The 16,498-nt window shown below is 36.8% G+C and overlaps 1 protein-coding gene across 8 annotated transcripts in view; it reads left to right on the forward strand.

The window, feature by feature from the left end:
• The window catches only part of galnt13 (polypeptide N-acetylgalactosaminyltransferase 13), a 44,205-nt gene that overhangs the window by 7,748 nt on the left and 19,959 nt on the right, over positions 1–16,498 (forward strand). For 4 of the 8 annotated variants that reach the window (XM_078939971.1, XM_078939967.1, XM_078939972.1 and 1 more), the window contains 8 exons: positions 3,356–3,524; positions 5,196–5,362; positions 5,968–6,175; positions 7,929–8,099; positions 10,463–10,580; positions 12,049–12,229; positions 13,861–14,000; positions 15,953–16,051. In XM_078939971.1, the coding sequence (XP_078796097.1) occupies positions 3,356–3,524; positions 5,196–5,362; positions 5,968–6,175; positions 7,929–8,099; positions 10,463–10,580; positions 12,049–12,229; positions 13,861–14,000; positions 15,953–16,051 (1,253 nt within the window). The remainder of the gene's footprint in view (positions 1–3,355; positions 3,525–5,195; positions 5,363–5,967; positions 6,176–7,928; positions 8,100–10,462; positions 10,581–12,048; positions 12,230–13,860; positions 14,001–15,952; positions 16,052–16,498) is intronic. The other 4 variants (XR_002292724.3, XR_013652906.1, XM_078939973.1 and 1 more) reach the window with 2 other exon arrangements.

The raw sequence follows: 16,498 nt of genomic DNA on the forward strand, positions 1-16,498 counted from the left end.
GATTTCCTGGTCTGTTGCTATGCAACGCCCCTGGTTGTAGCTCACCTTGATGTCTATGAATAAAGAGAGAAACGTATTTGTGATGCTGCAAGGTCAGTGCTAAACAGGCAAACACTTTGGATTTATAAGAGAGAAACAAATTGTTAGAATTTCAAATATAATTCAATGTCCTTGTGAACTGTTTTGGAACCGTTGGCTTAGATGACCCATTTTTCAAAGCCATGCTTATGGTTCTCTCTCCTCTCACTCATGAAAAAAGAACCCTGCTCCCACTGTGAGTAAATTCAACAGCATGCAGATTTTTATCTTGATTATATTGCATGCAAGTTATTTTTTTCTACTTTTTTTTTAAACTTACCAAAACCTGTCAATAAATAACGTTTTTTGAACAAACTGAGATCCCATTTGCTGAATTATCACTGGAAAATCTGCATGAACAACAGAAGGTGCTTTTTGCCATTTTATTTCTGTATTTGATCAATTTATATCCTTGACCACTTAAGTTACTTTTTGATTTTTATACCTGGCCTAGGTCAAAATACATTGTTCTTCTTTAGCAGAGCCCATTTCCTCACATGCCCTTAAGAAAGCAGGACTTCTAAGTTTTTAAGAGGCTTACTAATCTGCTTTCAAGGTCAGAATGAGGCAGAGCTGCCAGCTATGCTGTCAGATTATCATACAAATTATACAGTGGAGATGAAGTAAGAACATTTCAAAGAAGTCTGACTTACTACATCTTTTGATATTATTTTAAAATTCTAACCTTTTCAGTTTTTAAATGTTGTGTTAATTCTACATAAAAAATCTTTCCAAACAAACAGAAATTTGGATCAAATAGATTTAGGATTTATAATTTACAGAATACCCTTTTACTTCAAAATGATGTAGGTTTGTTTGGGGACTTTCTGTAATTGGAAAGACCAAACACATGAAAGGCAGATTGGCTACTTGTTCTTAATGGACTGGATAAATGAATGTTCATTGTTTATGTGTCTAGAGCCCTGTGATGGACTGGTTTTCTGTCTGGGTGTAATCAGCTTTTTCGCCATGACAACCACAACAAACTCAAGCCCCCGTCGTAAGCAGGATAAATATTGGATGATGAAAACTTGATAGAAAAACATCTACAAAAAAATAAGTTTATCAGCAGACAAAGCTAAAATACGTTGTAGCTTCTTTAAATCTCTCTCTCTTTTCCCCCATTGTTTTAAATGGATGCTGAAGGATTGTCACACTTTGTAACATGAATGACTTTGCCAATGCCGTTAGATGAAGATAATTAATGCCTACAAAGGAGCAAAGAGAGAAAAAAGATCCCAGGGTAGGATTAGTCATCTAGAAGTGACAGTTGAGAAGAAATGCTGCAAGCGAGTCAAAGATCTGAAGGAGCAACATGATATTCAGCTTAAAGTACAAATTTGGTGTGCTCAAGCAAAAAGAAAAATCTTCATTGTTTGTGCACTTCTGCCATCTCATCATGGAAGCGGCATTGAAAGAATGGAAAATTAAAGTAGGGTTTGTGCAGAATGACTGTCGTGCAGATGGGTTCTTGGAAAGACTATAACTGTTGCACGAAGATTAAAAGGAAAAGCTACAAGGCTGTTGGGAAAACATGCTCTAATTCTTCACAGAAAACCTGCATGACTGATAACGCTTACCAGAAATGTTTACATAATTAACACACAAGGGGCAATTCATCCATCCATCCATCCATACATTCATGCAAATATCCAGCTGTCCATGTCGCTCAGGATTTGCAGACTAGTTTAACTGCTTCCATTTCATCAAGAATCCTGATCTGCAGTTGAGAGACTCTTTTTGACATGTGTCCATCCATACATATGGAGTGATGAATTGGAAAAGCCGAGAGCGTCTCTTTGATGGACACATTGCTGAATCGTCCCTCTCAGCTTTGAGAGTGTCCATCTGAAGTGAGCTGCTGTCCAAACAGTAGAGCTGTAAAGAAAAGAGGAGGATCAATTGAGGATAACAACACAGTTGTCATGTCTGAAAAAAGGGTTGCACGGAATCTTCTTAAGGCCATGGTGCAAATGTGCCCTTTCTCCTTTTTTTTCATGGAAATCACTGCCTCTGTTTTAAGGGATTATCAGAGAGAAGAAAGGAGGCAGAGGTCGCCATTATAAATCCAGAGCCAGATTTTTACCTTTAGAGATTGCTGGAAATGTGCCACAATCTCAGCACTCCAGGGTTGGGTCAAAATTTAGTCTTTGTACATTTTACAAAAGAAAGCTATTTGAATAGTTCATGGTGTGGATTATGGGACACAAGCAGATACACTGTTTTTAAAGGCGAGTTTATTGAAATTATGGGAACTAGTGAAACTTAAAACAGCACTCATGTTTAAAGCCAGAAACAACTTTCTTCCAGTTGAGTACAACAAATGTACTTTACGAGTTAAGAAATCAGCTGAACTTCAAAAAAGCAGTGCATTCGTACTACAAAAAAGAAAACATGCTTATCAATTTGTGGAGTGGATTTAGGGAACATGTTGGATGAAGGTTTATAAAAACAAAGCAAAAAATGTCACTGATGGAGCTGTACATGGCTAGAAATGATCAATAAAAACAAATGAGCAAATGTCTCTCCAGCATTGGTGCTATACAGTAGGTACTTTGAATTTTTTTAAGAAAAAAAAACTGTAAATAGAAATGTGCACAACATAAGATGTTGTAAAAAGGGGTGGGATCATATAAGAGTTTTCTTCTACCCAATCCGTTTCAAGCACATTGTTTTCTTTTATCCGTCTGTTTTTTTTTAATTCTTGTGCTTATTTTCATTTTGTGTTTAAAATAAAAAATAAATAAAAAAAAGCAGCGAGCAGATTTTGCAAATGCATGTCTGTGACAGCTAATGTGACTTTAACTTTAAAATCCTCTAAATGATCATCTATAAAAATGAACTATAAGCTGGTTGATGGTACACTGCTTAGTTTCTAGTAAGCTAAAGCCAAAGTAAAGAAGAGGAGGCTCACAAAGAGCACGGATATTGTGTGTTTAAGAGCTTGTTGGGATGTTTCACTTTTGTTTTTAGCATCATTAGCTTTCAAAATTAATGCCAATGGTGACATATTTTCCCAGCAAGGACTGGGGTAAAATTGTAAATGTATCATATAAATATGTTCCAGTGCTATTTTAAAAAAACTTCTGCAGTAAATGTCAGGATTTGTGTGTTTGGCTTAAAAAGATTGGTTCACTGAAACATTTTAATATCTTTTTCTGCCCTCAAAAATCCAATAAAAACTTGTTTTTTCATATTAGTGAGTTCTACTTCATTTTGGTTTGGATTCATATTTTTCTTTTCATTTCGAAACTTCTTGGTGTTTGCTTTATTCCAGCAGTGATATCCCGGAGTCATGAGGGTCCAGGAGAAATGGGCAAAGCAGTAAACATCGCCAAGGACGACCAGGAGAAGATGAAGGAACTTTTTAAGATAAACCAGTTTAACCTAATGGCCAGTGACATGATTGCACTCAACAGGAGTCTACCGGACGTGAGGTTGGATGGGTGTGTAAGCCTCCAGGATCTGTCACTGTACCTTTTGTCAGAAACAAGCACTGTGTACAAACATGTAGAGATCCTCATACATCCATGCACCGTGCTGCTGTGCACGCAGCCCAGTGAGACACTTTTTCCTACAATAAAGGCTAGGCAAGCTGCAGACTTAAACAATCAAGGCTGATATTGTATCAAGTTTTATTTACCGTACTGTGCGGAAAGTTACCTTTAATTATAGGCTTCTGTCTCAATGCTGAATACATGCCCTGCCCGTATTGGGGCTGATTTTCTGAATGACAGCTTGGCTTGTTTATATTCATTAAAGATTCAGCAGAGCACAAAATGATAATCCAGGATGCAATTTGTATGGAAACATGAGGATATAAATTAAAAGCTGCTAAAATGCACAGACATCTGCCGGCTTAATAGACAGCAGACGTGTGGCCCACGTTAGAATGTTCACTATAAAATGGGTAGAAAATTATCTAAGAAGATGCTATTGTGCTAAATCTGTATGTTCTTAATGGCTTTTTATCTAGGGAAACTGGAGTTCCATTATTATAGGAAACATTTCTGTCTATTTTATGCAAAAAGAGCTTGTTTCACAAATAAATTAAATGTTTAGCTCTTATTTAATCTTGATGCATTTTTCTGTGCATTACAGCACAAATCGTCTCTCATATAAATAATTCAACAGCTCTATGACTGAACACAGCACAATTTCAGCAGCTGTGCTGAGGAAATGATTTAGAACTGTGTGTAGAAAGGCCAGCCACTGCCTCTGAAGGGGAATAACATTTTTTCCCCCTTTCCTGACCCAGTTGTGTCAGTCAGTGCAGTCAGATTAAACAGACAGGAGAGACCAAGCAACAGTCACTTCTCCTGCCTTTTTTCCTCCTCGTGTCACTTTTGACAAACCCTTCTCCGTTCTCTCAGCCTTATTTTGCTGTACTGCTATTTGGCTGTCATAAGGCAATTTCTTTTTCAGTAGCATCTATTAAAGTTTGTCATAGTTTGACCAAAATGCTTCCAATAGGTACTACATTAAGAGCTAGGCAAACAGAATTGCTGCTACTTTTTGCACAGTCATGACAACAATGTTGCTTCATCAACTGAGTGATACTCAAACTTTTTCGTTTTAAAGTCACACTCTGATCATCTTTGGATTTATTTTAAATGCATTCCCAGGTGGCTTTTAATTATGATTATGCTGTTTTTTACCAAAAAAACAAACAAACAAAAAAAAACCTGTGCGGTTTTCTAGAACATAATTTTGCAAAGCGGTAGTGGTTCATTAGAAATTGTTGTGGGTGGGACCGTTTGCGTGGAGCAAGCTCGCCTTCACTTCCCGTCATCCATGTTTATATGCCAGCTTGGAAGATTGTAGTTTCTACGTCACCACTACAAGCTTTTTCTGATTCCCCAGATTCACAACGATCTGAATAAAGAAAAATACACATAAATGCAATTTGAAGCTAAATTTTCTTTATATATGTCCTCCATCATAAGAAAAATGCCACAAGAACATGTTAAAAACACAATATTCATCAGAGTGGGTCTTTAATGAGCACACATTATATAATCTTTCCATGATTTAATTGAGTTTGAGAATAACTGCGGATTAGGAGTCCGTGACCTAAATTTATAGAAACATTTATCTGTTTTTTTTTTTTCTTTCAGCTGTAAAACCAAAGTTTACGCAGATGATTTACCGACCACCAGCATAGTCATAGTTTTCCACAACGAGGCATGGAGCACCCTGCTGCGGACCGTCCACAGTGTGATCAGCCGCTCGCCCAGACACTTGCTAGTTGAGATTGTGCTGGTTGACGACGCCAGTGAGAGAGGTTGGTTGTCTGTGTGCTAACCTATACATGAAAGACCGACCCCCTTAACCTATGTTTACCTGACATTAATGTTTTCCCAGAATAACAAAATGAAAATGTATAGGAGTTTGAGGCCCTTTTTTTTCCTTCTTAGTATAAACTAGACACGTGTTATTGAATGGATCATATTTAATAAAGATTGTGCTTGTTTAAAACATAGAGGAAGGCCTAATAATAAATATATAATAAAAAAATCATGGTCAGTGTTAACTGGATATTATACAGGATACAATAAATTTTTTTGTTGTTTAGATACTTTTGCAAACTTTTACCAAAGTTACTGAGGCCATGCTTCTATCTGTTTAGTTTCCTTAAAAAAAGATGTTTTGTTTACAAAAGCGTTTTTTTAAGGATGATCATGCTTCTTTTGCCTTTGATGCTTTTGCTAATATTGAACTAATCTATTAACAAAAAACTATTTGACAACCCTTTGTATGTTTTTTTTATTTTTTTGCATGAACAAGATGAACAGAACCTAACACCTAAACATCTATTAAACCATTATTTATCGTAGGATATATATATATATTTTTTTCTCTAACTTAAAATGCTCTGGTTATTTTTAGACTTTTTGAAAAAGAAGCTGGAAGGTTATGTCCGGACATTGGAGGTTCCTGTAAAGATCCTGAGAATGGAGCAGCGTTCCGGGCTGATCCGAGCCAGGTTGAGGGGAGCGGCTGCCACCACAGGCCAAGTCATCACCTTCCTGGATGCTCACTGCGAGTGCACTGAGGGTTGGCTGGAGCCTCTGCTGGCACGCATCAAAGAGGATAGGTAAGAACCAACAGACAAACACATTCTTCTAAATCAAGTTTATTATGTTGGTATCAAGAGTAGCAACAAGTGTTAATGTTGAAACATGTTAAGATGAGGCATGTTAAATAAACAGTAAGAGGCCTTTGAGTGCTAATGTTTAGAGCAGGCATGTCCAAAGTCTGACCCGTGGGCCAAATGCAGCCTGCGTGCAAATTTTTACCGGCCCACAGGCTCCTGTCATAAAATCAGTAATGCACAGTCCCCAGCACTTTTTAAGAACTTTGTGAACAATGTCTAGATTCTGATTGGCCTAATTACATAATAAGCCCCTGTATACCTGTGACAACAACCCAGTCTTCATATTAGAAATTCACAATAATTTTGGTTGAACTTTATTTACAAATATTTCTGAAATGAAAAGGAACCCATTCCAATGTTTTAAATTTAAACAGTTTATTTGCATTTAATGTTATAAGGGTTCAAAGAATGCAGACTGAATGGTTTGGCCCGTTTTGCACCTCAGCATTTCTGGCCCTCTGCAAAAAGTTTGGACACACCTTGATTAGAAGGATGAGTGCTAGATCAGTGCTGCTGGTTAAACACTTGCTTACCTTATCAGCATTCTTAGTGAGAACCCTTAAAAGAGGAGATGTTTTAGCATCCAAGGATGTATTTGCACAGAAATGCTTTGTGATTTTAGAAAAGCACGAACGGTTGTGTGAGTTTTTCCATCTCCATTAATTCACAACAGCAGATTCTTCTCATGCGAAAAACAAAAAGTCCTCAATTCCTTAGTAGTTCATCTATATTTTATTATTATTTATTATTATTATTTTATTTCATGTTTAAATTAATTTATGATTAAAAATACATAAATTTTGTCAAGGATGTATGTGATTGGTCTCCCACTAAGCCCGGTTGGTGTTTAAAGCGATTGCAGAAATTCCCACGAGCTATGTATGGAGACATTATTCTCATTTTGCCTTTGTTGTCCTTTGTTGTCTTTGAGTTTGATATTTTTTTAATTATAAATGATGAAGATGTAAATAGAAAGACACCAAATGGTTGGGATTTGTTTGGGGAAAAAACCTTAAAGCGGACTTCTCTTGAAAACAATTCTGCTTTTATATATATATATACACACACACACACAACACAGGTAACTTTATTGGCTGGTTGTTTATGCTTTATATATATATATATATATATATATATATATATATATATATATATATATATATATATATATATATAAAAGCATAAACAACCATCCAATAAAAGTTACCTGCGTTGTATTTAATTATTTGGCTTGCAGTGTCCACAGGCTTTGAGGTACTGCCAACAAATTCAGGAAAACTGTTTAAATTTAGACAAATTACAGCATTGAGCTGTGCATCCTACTGATATTGAAAGAACCTTTTAACAGATTTCCAAAATTATAAACAGAATATGTGGGCGAAGCTGGTTAATCAAAATGTTCAGTCTGTGTTTTTCCATTGAGAAAGTAGTTCAGTAGTTGTACAGGAAATCTTAAGTTACAAATAACATCTTAAGCACACTAAACATGTGCACCCTCAAGAGGGGATACATTTTGTAGACAGACTGACTAAGGAATAAAAAAGTGGCGACCCCTGATGGGAAAAGCCGAAAGAGAAAGAAGAAGAACACAAAACTAACATTTTTTGTAGAATAATAATCTTTTATTGTAAAGTTTTGTAGAATTCAAGCTTTGACACTTATTCTCTAGTACGATTGAATGTTTGTTTTCTAGGACTGCAGTGGTGTGCCCCATCATAGATGTCATCAGTGATGAGACATTTGAATACATGGCAGGCTCTGATATGACCTATGGAGGATTTAACTGGAAACTGAATTTCCGTTGGTACCCTGTTCCCCAGCGGGAAATGGATCGACGCAAAGGGGATCGAACGCTTCCTGTCAGGTACAAAAACCAGATAGTTACTGTCCACTCTGAAGCTAAATATAAACTGTGTAGTTTAACAAAGACTGCTTCAAATGTATTTATGAACTTTCATTTAAGTGCTAGTAAAACTACACCCTGTGCGTACAGTAAAATACTTTAAAAACAAAGAGTGTCCAGTCTTAATACACCCTATGTTTTTAAAGGGTAAATTAAGACTGGACACATTTGGTTTGCATAAAATAACCCAAAGATCGTTAATCTGGAACAAATTGGAACACCCAAGTGAACCCTGGTCCGGGACCAAGAACCGCTCTCTGACCCATCTATCTAGGTGGTCTCGGTTAGTTTCCAATCAGACTGAACTTTGGTTTGCTGTGAGATTCCTCAGTCTGAAAACAATCCGTCCTCGGAGCAGAACAACTGGACCAAAACGGCCACCATAGCTGGTGGTCACATGATCTAAACACAGTCAGAATGTAGCAACAGATGAACCACAGACAAATGTAAAGAATTGATCCTTGTTTTATCAAAGTAAAAAAAAAAGAGCCCAGAATGTTTATTTTAACACCGCTAAAAACCCGTTTTAAATGCTTTTCTGTGTCTTGTTACGTGGGAAGCGCTGCTGTGATGTCATCCTAAAAGCTACCTTGTAGTTTCTTAACAGAATTCTCTTAAAACAATCCCATAACACCACAACGATGAGACACAGCAACTCATTGAATTGTGGTTGGATGAATGCAGGCTCATCAAAACAGCTTTTAACGTGACACACATTGCTTTTCACCGTTTTCCCCACAATCTATGTCATAAACACTTATCAGCGTACTTTCCTAGATGTTTTCTTGTCAGTAACCGCTTTGGAGCATGTCTCTACCGTACCAAAGCATCAATAAAACTGTTCAGCAAAATATAAAGTTTCAACTAACTAACCTTGACAAGGACTGCAAAGCACACGACTTCCATAACTTCTGCCTGCACTTGCTGTGCCCCACCCTCGTAATTGTTGATCAATGAGTGAAGAGATTTTTATTGACGTTGTGTTGTTTACTAGCTTTGGTTCGAATCAGGAATCATGAAAAGGCAGCTTGACGGCAGTCTGAATACAGACCAAATGTAAGGTTCAGGACCCAGTCCAACTTAAGTGGACTGGGTCCAGAACAAACGGTTTTCCCCGTTTGAATACACCCAAAGTCTACAACAAAAGAGATGAAACAATACAAGCAAAAATTATAAGATCAGGGCAGAAGTTAAGAGTTAAAAACCTGTGAAATTGAGGTTTTAGACATGTTTTAAGCGTGGCCAGGGAAGATGTTTGGCCAGCATGCAGTGGCAAAATGTTCCAGACTTTTGGAGTTGTGATCAAAAAGCCTTCATCTCCTCTGAGCCCCCCCATGGACAACGGTTCCACCGGGACCATCAACAGATGAGGCTTCAAAACAGGCAAACTGTGGGAACAGAATCAATGGTTTTAATTCACTCTTGGTTTTGGAGACTGGACACAAATGTGTGAAGAATGTTTTTTCTTTTTAAAGATTTTTTTTTTTGAATAAATTCATCTTAGGAAAAATGTCATTTTCAGCTACTGCCTTTGTGGTGGTGGTAAATCTTTTTTTTCCTTTTGTTGTTTTTGCTTCACAAATTGCAGCTCATCTGAGTGCAAATCATTTCCAGTTTAAAAGCAAAATACCTAATTGTTATATTAATTTACTAAAAGCTTTAAATGATCCTTCTTAATTCAGGCTTTCAGGAAGCTGCGTTTTGAAATCCATCATTTGCTCGTGAGTTACTAAAAGATATAAATGCAAAGCAATGTTAAAGAAATATGTGTTTTTTTTGACACACCAAAACTGATTTGACCATGGATTTTTCTTATTCATCTTCTACTCCATGACTGCAGGGCTGTGTGTATAAATCTGGGTGTGTTATCTCATTGACAGCAGTTTTACTTATACCAGAAAGAGACTCTATTTCTCCCCTGTACTGTCCTCTTCATGGATTACAACTAAAATATTAATTATGTCTCTTTGTTTATTAGGCAGTTTGAATTTAAAATATTTTTCCAAATAAGCCCAATCTTCTTAAACACTTGCAAATAATCTTTTTTGGTTGATGTTGACTGAAGTTGTGGCGTAGTTTATATTCAGCCTTCCCTTTTTGCTTTAAAAACACGAACTTCTCTTTTTTCCATTGCCTTCATCAATATTTGTGTTTGACAGCCTTCTGTTTTTTGTCTTGAACTTTACTTTGATTTGTTTTTCCATTTTACAAAATTCTAATTCATTTTTTAATTTTTTAATTGTTCAATTCTATCACTTCAGTTTTGATTTTTATGTCTTTTCATGCCCTGCTGCCAAAATACTGATTTCCATTTTTCTGTGTAGGACTCCCACCATGGCAGGAGGATTGTTCTCCATAGACAAGATGTATTTTGAGGAAATTGGAAGCTACGACCCCGGAATGGACATATGGGGTGGCGAGAACTTAGAAATGTCTTTTCGAGTAAGTAGCAGAAACGGCAATGGCAGAGATGTTAGACTTTGGTGCTGGATGTTAATTTCCTGACTTTTACTTTTTTCATTTTTGCAGTCCTCATTTCATATGCTTTGCTTCCAAAGAGCCAGGCTTTGTTGTAATTTTTAAAGCAATTTGAAGAGGTAGTTCTGTAGGTTTTTTTTTAAAAAGACTTTTAAGCGCCTTTCTTTGGATGGTGGCTGCTTTTTTACTCAGTTTACCCTATAAATATTCACAGAAGGCCTGGATAAGTAGTGCTGCCAACCACTTTAAAAGATTAAAACAATTCTTTCTGTTTTGAAGTAAAATAAAGTATGGGACATATCGGGCGCTAAGCCTTATGGTGCAGTGTACTCAGATCACATAAAAGTTTATATTTAAATAAAAATGTACTTTAGTTTGTTTTTATTCCTGCTAGAAAATGCTGTTATACATAAAGAAGATGCATCTTGCTGGTCCACTCAGTCTTGTCATTTTCTTCAGGTTTACCTTTTCTCAAAGGTTAATAATACAAACTCAGCACTTTCCATCGGACTGGTTTCTTCTGTGAAGGTAGATTTTGTTTTGTATTTTGTTTAGGTGGTAATTATATAAAAAACATTTTCCTAAGATGTGAAATTGTCTCTTATTCTGGATTAAAGAGGAGTCATGCAAACGCAGGTGACCCATTTTGACGAAGGGTGTCTGCAGACGAGCTTCACGGCTGTTAACCTTACCATTAGCCACAACAAAATAAAAAACTTGCGGTATTTTGTATTTACACAAACATCAAATACTTACTCACAATAGTGAGTCCTGTGACTTTTTATTTTCTGATTTGGTTTGAAAATAATTTTTACTTGTACTTGTTTAAAAGCAGCAACATAACTTTTGTCCACTAATCCGTCCAAAAAGAAGCATTCACAACAATTACACACGTTTGTCTTTGTGTATTTCTGTGTTGGGCATAGATATCCTTTTTAACATATTTCTACTTCTGACACCTCATGAACTTTCTTTGAATGCATCTTAGCTTTTTCCACAGTCTCTGCAAAGTGCTGCAGCATAAGCTGCTGCTATGGCAACCGTTTCTTCCCTTATCAGCACAGCTCTCTTCTTTGGTGGGTGTAATGTATCACTGCCAGTCCAGTTCTGCAGAATGTGTGGTAATGTTTTACTTTCTGGTGTAAGATGGTATACCTAAAAATATTTCCAATACTGTGTTGTAGAGGTAGGAGCTATAATATTGCAGATACTAATGAATGAAAATTAATTTTCCTGTCATCAAAGTTTGTACCTGTCCTGCAGGTTTAGCAAAGCTCAAACACCTGACAGATAATGAAAGCGTAACTGGATGCTCTTGTTCGCAGTAAAGGATTTAAATTTTGTATCTGTGGGAGAGACAGACAATATTAAACTGATATTGTGTCATGTCTCACTTTTAGGAAATTTTCTTTCTCCTCGTGTGTGTGTGTAGATCTGGCAGTGTGGTGGCTCCTTGGAAATCGTAACATGCTCACATGTGGGGCATGTTTTCCGCAAGGCCACCCCGTACAGCTTCCCTGGAGGAACGGGTCAGGTCATCAACAAGAACAACAGACGTCTAGCTGAAGTTTGGATGGACGAGTTCAAAGATTTCTTCTACATCATATCTCCAGGTAGAGAGATGCTCATCTTATCTTTGTCTTTTCTTAAATCACAGGTAAATTGAAGGCATCTTACTATTTTTTTAATCAAAATTTAAAAGATTAATTGATTATTGAGGAGTATAAAGGGATGTTTTTACGTAGAATTTACCCATCGTCAAAAGAAAATCGGACACATCTTCAAGCTCCCTGTTCTCGCTGATGTTACTTTTGGCAAACTGATGTAGAGAAGAAAGTCCTGCTCAGTTGTTATTCTTTATTGCATTTTTTCATTCATTCAATAATTCATAAATCTTTTTTACTTCATAATAACATTTTATTATCCTATTACTCTCAAAGGGAGGAAACAAAAATTCTGTTGTCAGCCCCTTTAGTTGGGCTTTTCCAAACTTATCTGTTGGAATTTGTCCTTGAAAGCTGGTTTTTGTTCCCAACAAAGTTCAAAACAAAAGCAACAAAGCTGTGCCGCTAGAGAGCAGAGCACCCCTCCATCTGTCGACTCAGTGATGTGATTACCCTTTAGCACAGAGCGATTTTCCGGAAATCTCCAGAAAACCTCCATTATAAGATCTTTTGTAAATCTGCACATCTTCCGGCACGAATTGTGACCTTCTCTTCCTCTCATTCAGAAGGTATTCTCCACAGACAGGAGGGCAGACACAGCGAGGGAGTGATGGATGAGGTGTTTTTTTTTGTGCATTGTGGTCCCACAATGATTTTTGTTCCTCCAGGACATCAGGGAGGATGATCTGCTCTGCTGCCAGGCCTTGCTTTTTGGCTCAGAGGGTCTTACTAGACTGCAAAGTCTGATCTCAGAGTGGCATATAGCCATTCAAGTCGTGCATCCTCTTCCTTCTGGCTCAGATCCACAAAGCATGCCAAGATCAAAAAGGATACTAAGTCCATGTGGCATGTGACGCTCCGACCCTAACAGAGAGGCAAATCCAGTGGGAGAAAAAGTGTCCTTTATCTCATTGTCTTTAATCACTAACGTAACATTTCTATCTCTCAGGTTGAGGCTTTGTGGGTTTCACTGAAAGTTGTTTACTTTGTGTTTTCGGCCTTTGAAGGGTTTATACTGTTAAGTGTTGCAGGTCATTCATGCAGGAAGGTTTTTTTTTTTAAATCATACTCGTTCCCTCATCGCAATCACGCTCTTTCATGATAAATTACCACCCTGCATCTATCTACATGCAAGCCATGAGCTCTGAAGAGGCACTCCAGGGAGAAACCATCTGCCTAATGTGTTTGTGTCTGTTCCCAGTTACTGTGTAATCCTTTCCCAATCTTCATTCTCATCAAAGCTACAACGTCAGGCACTTTCTTGTGACCTTACTTACATATATCATGCATACATCACACCATGGCCCACAGATGTTGCATTTGTGTGTTTTTAAGAGATTGGGCACATTGCTATGCGTGTGTATAAATGGGACTACAGAGGTCAGGTTCATATTTTATTGATAAACAGAAAAGCTCTTTCTGATCAATGACATATCCCTTATTTTCCAGAGGGATAGTAAAAGTGTTTGTGCGAAGGGTCCCTCCAGTGTTTGATGTTGGTGGTGCAGGAAGAAAAGAACAACTCAGCTCTGACTGCAGTTTTTGAGTGGCTCCACCCTGAGTTGTACTTTCACCTGCAGGCGTGATGCGGGTGGACTACGGAGACGTCTCCTCCCGTAAAGCCCTCCGCGAGGCCTTGAAGTGCAAACCCTTTGCTTGGTACTTGGAGAACATCTACCCCGACTCCCAGATCCCCAGAAGATATTACTCTCTTGGTGAAGTATGAATGCTCTTGTACTCCCTTTTCACAGTTTGCCGTGTATTTTCAGCTCCAATCTGCCTTTTCAGCCTGAAATTTCCGTGTTGCTTAGAGGTCGTTCACAGAAAGGGATTGCTGTCGGGAGATAGATGGGAAAACTCAATCTGGGGGTTCAGCGATTGCTTAACTAAACAAGATGGAGGCAAACATGCCCTCTTGTTCACAGATGACATGTACAGTATGATAAAGCACTGCACGAGTGCTCACCCACTCAATATTGACTCCCCTCGCATATTTGCACAGCTATACTGTGCGTGCTGGGTGGGGGAGATAAAGCCCGTGTGTACATTTTGTCAACTTAGAGTTTACATTGTGGAGGAGAATAGAAGGAAACATTCAGTTTAAAGCAAAAACTGATGATGTTCAGCAAAAACACGATAATAATTAGAAGGGGAATAAAAACAATATAATCATATGATTAGTTAGCTTCCCCTTACTCAGTCTGTGATGGACTTTAATCAACTGGCTTTGGGAATCAGTGCAGACTTTAGACATGCTGTGTTCAGCATATAACCTCCATTCAAAAGTAATGTTTGGGATTTTACTCTGAAAGCGCTTTTAATCCTCCAACAGCGAGTGAGAGAATCTTCCTTAGTGCTGCTATGCTAAACTGACATAAAAAAAATATGGGTTTCTTCTTTTTGATCTTATATCACAACAGAACTTCTTTTTATAAATGCATTTTTACTATTAAATGATATACATCAAGAATTCTGAATCTTCAAATAAGAGATGTAAATGAATCTGCTCTGTAAAAAACTAAAACCAATATTCAGGTAAAACTTCACGTGGTTTGTGACCTGGTTACAAAATGGAAAATATGGGAATGACTGTGTTTAGGTTAAGGTTTTGGCACATTCCATTATTGGTCAAGGATGGAAAAAAAGTACATGTAATCAATTTAGGTGGGACACAAAGGTTTTTGTCCTTTAGTCGAGCCTGTAAGAAAATTATTTAAATAATAAAAAACTAATAGCATGTCCTCAATGCAAAATGTGTTTAATAAGTAATGATCACCATAGAAAGTGGTCTTTAACCTCATCTCCTCCATACCAACTGCAACAAAAAAATTGGAAAAAGCAAGAAGATTTGTAAACATTTCAGCTAAAAACAAAATGTGCCTAAATGAATTGTGATCCCCCCCCCCCCCCCCCCCCCGTATATCAAAGAAAAACAGAACTATTTTTTTTCATCAGTTGTGTGTGAAGGATGCAGCTGTCAGAGTCAAATATCCCCTTTAAAGTTTTCCATTATTTACATCTGGTTGTAAACATGAACGTCTGGATGTAATCAAGCAAACAAATCAATCAATGTAAATAGTCAGAATAACTTTATTTTTTGGGTTATGTCATCAATAAAAAAAGAATAAAAATCTGGATACAACAAAATGTCTAATCTTTTAAAGCTTTGGAAAATGATTTGTTTTAACCTTATGTTAAAGTATGTTAATACATAACTTTGAATCAATAGTGATTGTTCATAAAGGATCCATAAAGACTCAAAGTGCTGGAATAATGTATATGTTCTCTCATATTTGCTTTTTTATGCATCACCTAGCTATATTTAGGTGATAGAAGAAGAGAAGCAAAAGAGGAAAACTTTTGTCTTAAATCTAAAACAGATTATGACAATAGACAAAAACTAGGTACAAAAAAAAGGAAGATTTGTTAAACACTAATCAAACTATCTGAAAAAAAAAACAATCAAGATGAAAATATTATGTACACATAAAATCAAATTCAATGCGGAACATGAACACTTAGTGGAACTTTTTGAGATCTTCGCAAAGTAAATATGCCAGTATTCAAATTCAATGTGGCACAGAATTTACAATTTGTTTTTGCCATGCTCGATTTAAAATATTGCTTCATTCGGAAAGAAATTCCTAACAACGATGTCTTACCTGTGTGAAGATCAGAAACGTGGAGACCAATCAGTGTGTGGACAACATGGGAAGGAAGGAGAACGAGAAAGTGGGCTTCTTCAACTGCCACGGCATGGGTGGGAACCAGGTAGGGGCCAGATGAAACCATAACTAAAAATTCAAAAAACGTTCCCTGAATACATTTTTTTTTTTGAAATGGTTTATTTCAAGCAATCAAATAAGAATACACAAAAACAATAAAATCTTCAGTTATACATTCAACGACGAATCAAACTTAGGATAATTAGACATATTAATAAATATTGCTTGAAAGGAAGCAAACTTATATAATCCCAGCCCTGTTCTACCGTAACCATTTTATATCATGATTTATCATTATCTGGTTCATAACTTTTATCAGACAGAATTAAGAATCATTAAATATCAATAAAGCACATGACAAAGATGAATTACTTAATTATTATGTAAAAATAACTATTTTAGAAATCAACATGCAAATTCAGATCAGTTATCCAAAATATTTGCAGATTATGTTACTTATAAAAGTTATTGATATGATTATATCAGTAAAATA

This window comes from Oryzias latipes, chromosome 21, assembly GCF_053564925.1.
Source record: "Oryzias latipes strain Hd-rR chromosome 21, Olatipes_Hd-rR_3.1".
In the NCBI taxonomy this organism is placed as follows: Eukaryota; Metazoa; Chordata; class Actinopteri; order Beloniformes; family Adrianichthyidae; genus Oryzias; species Oryzias latipes.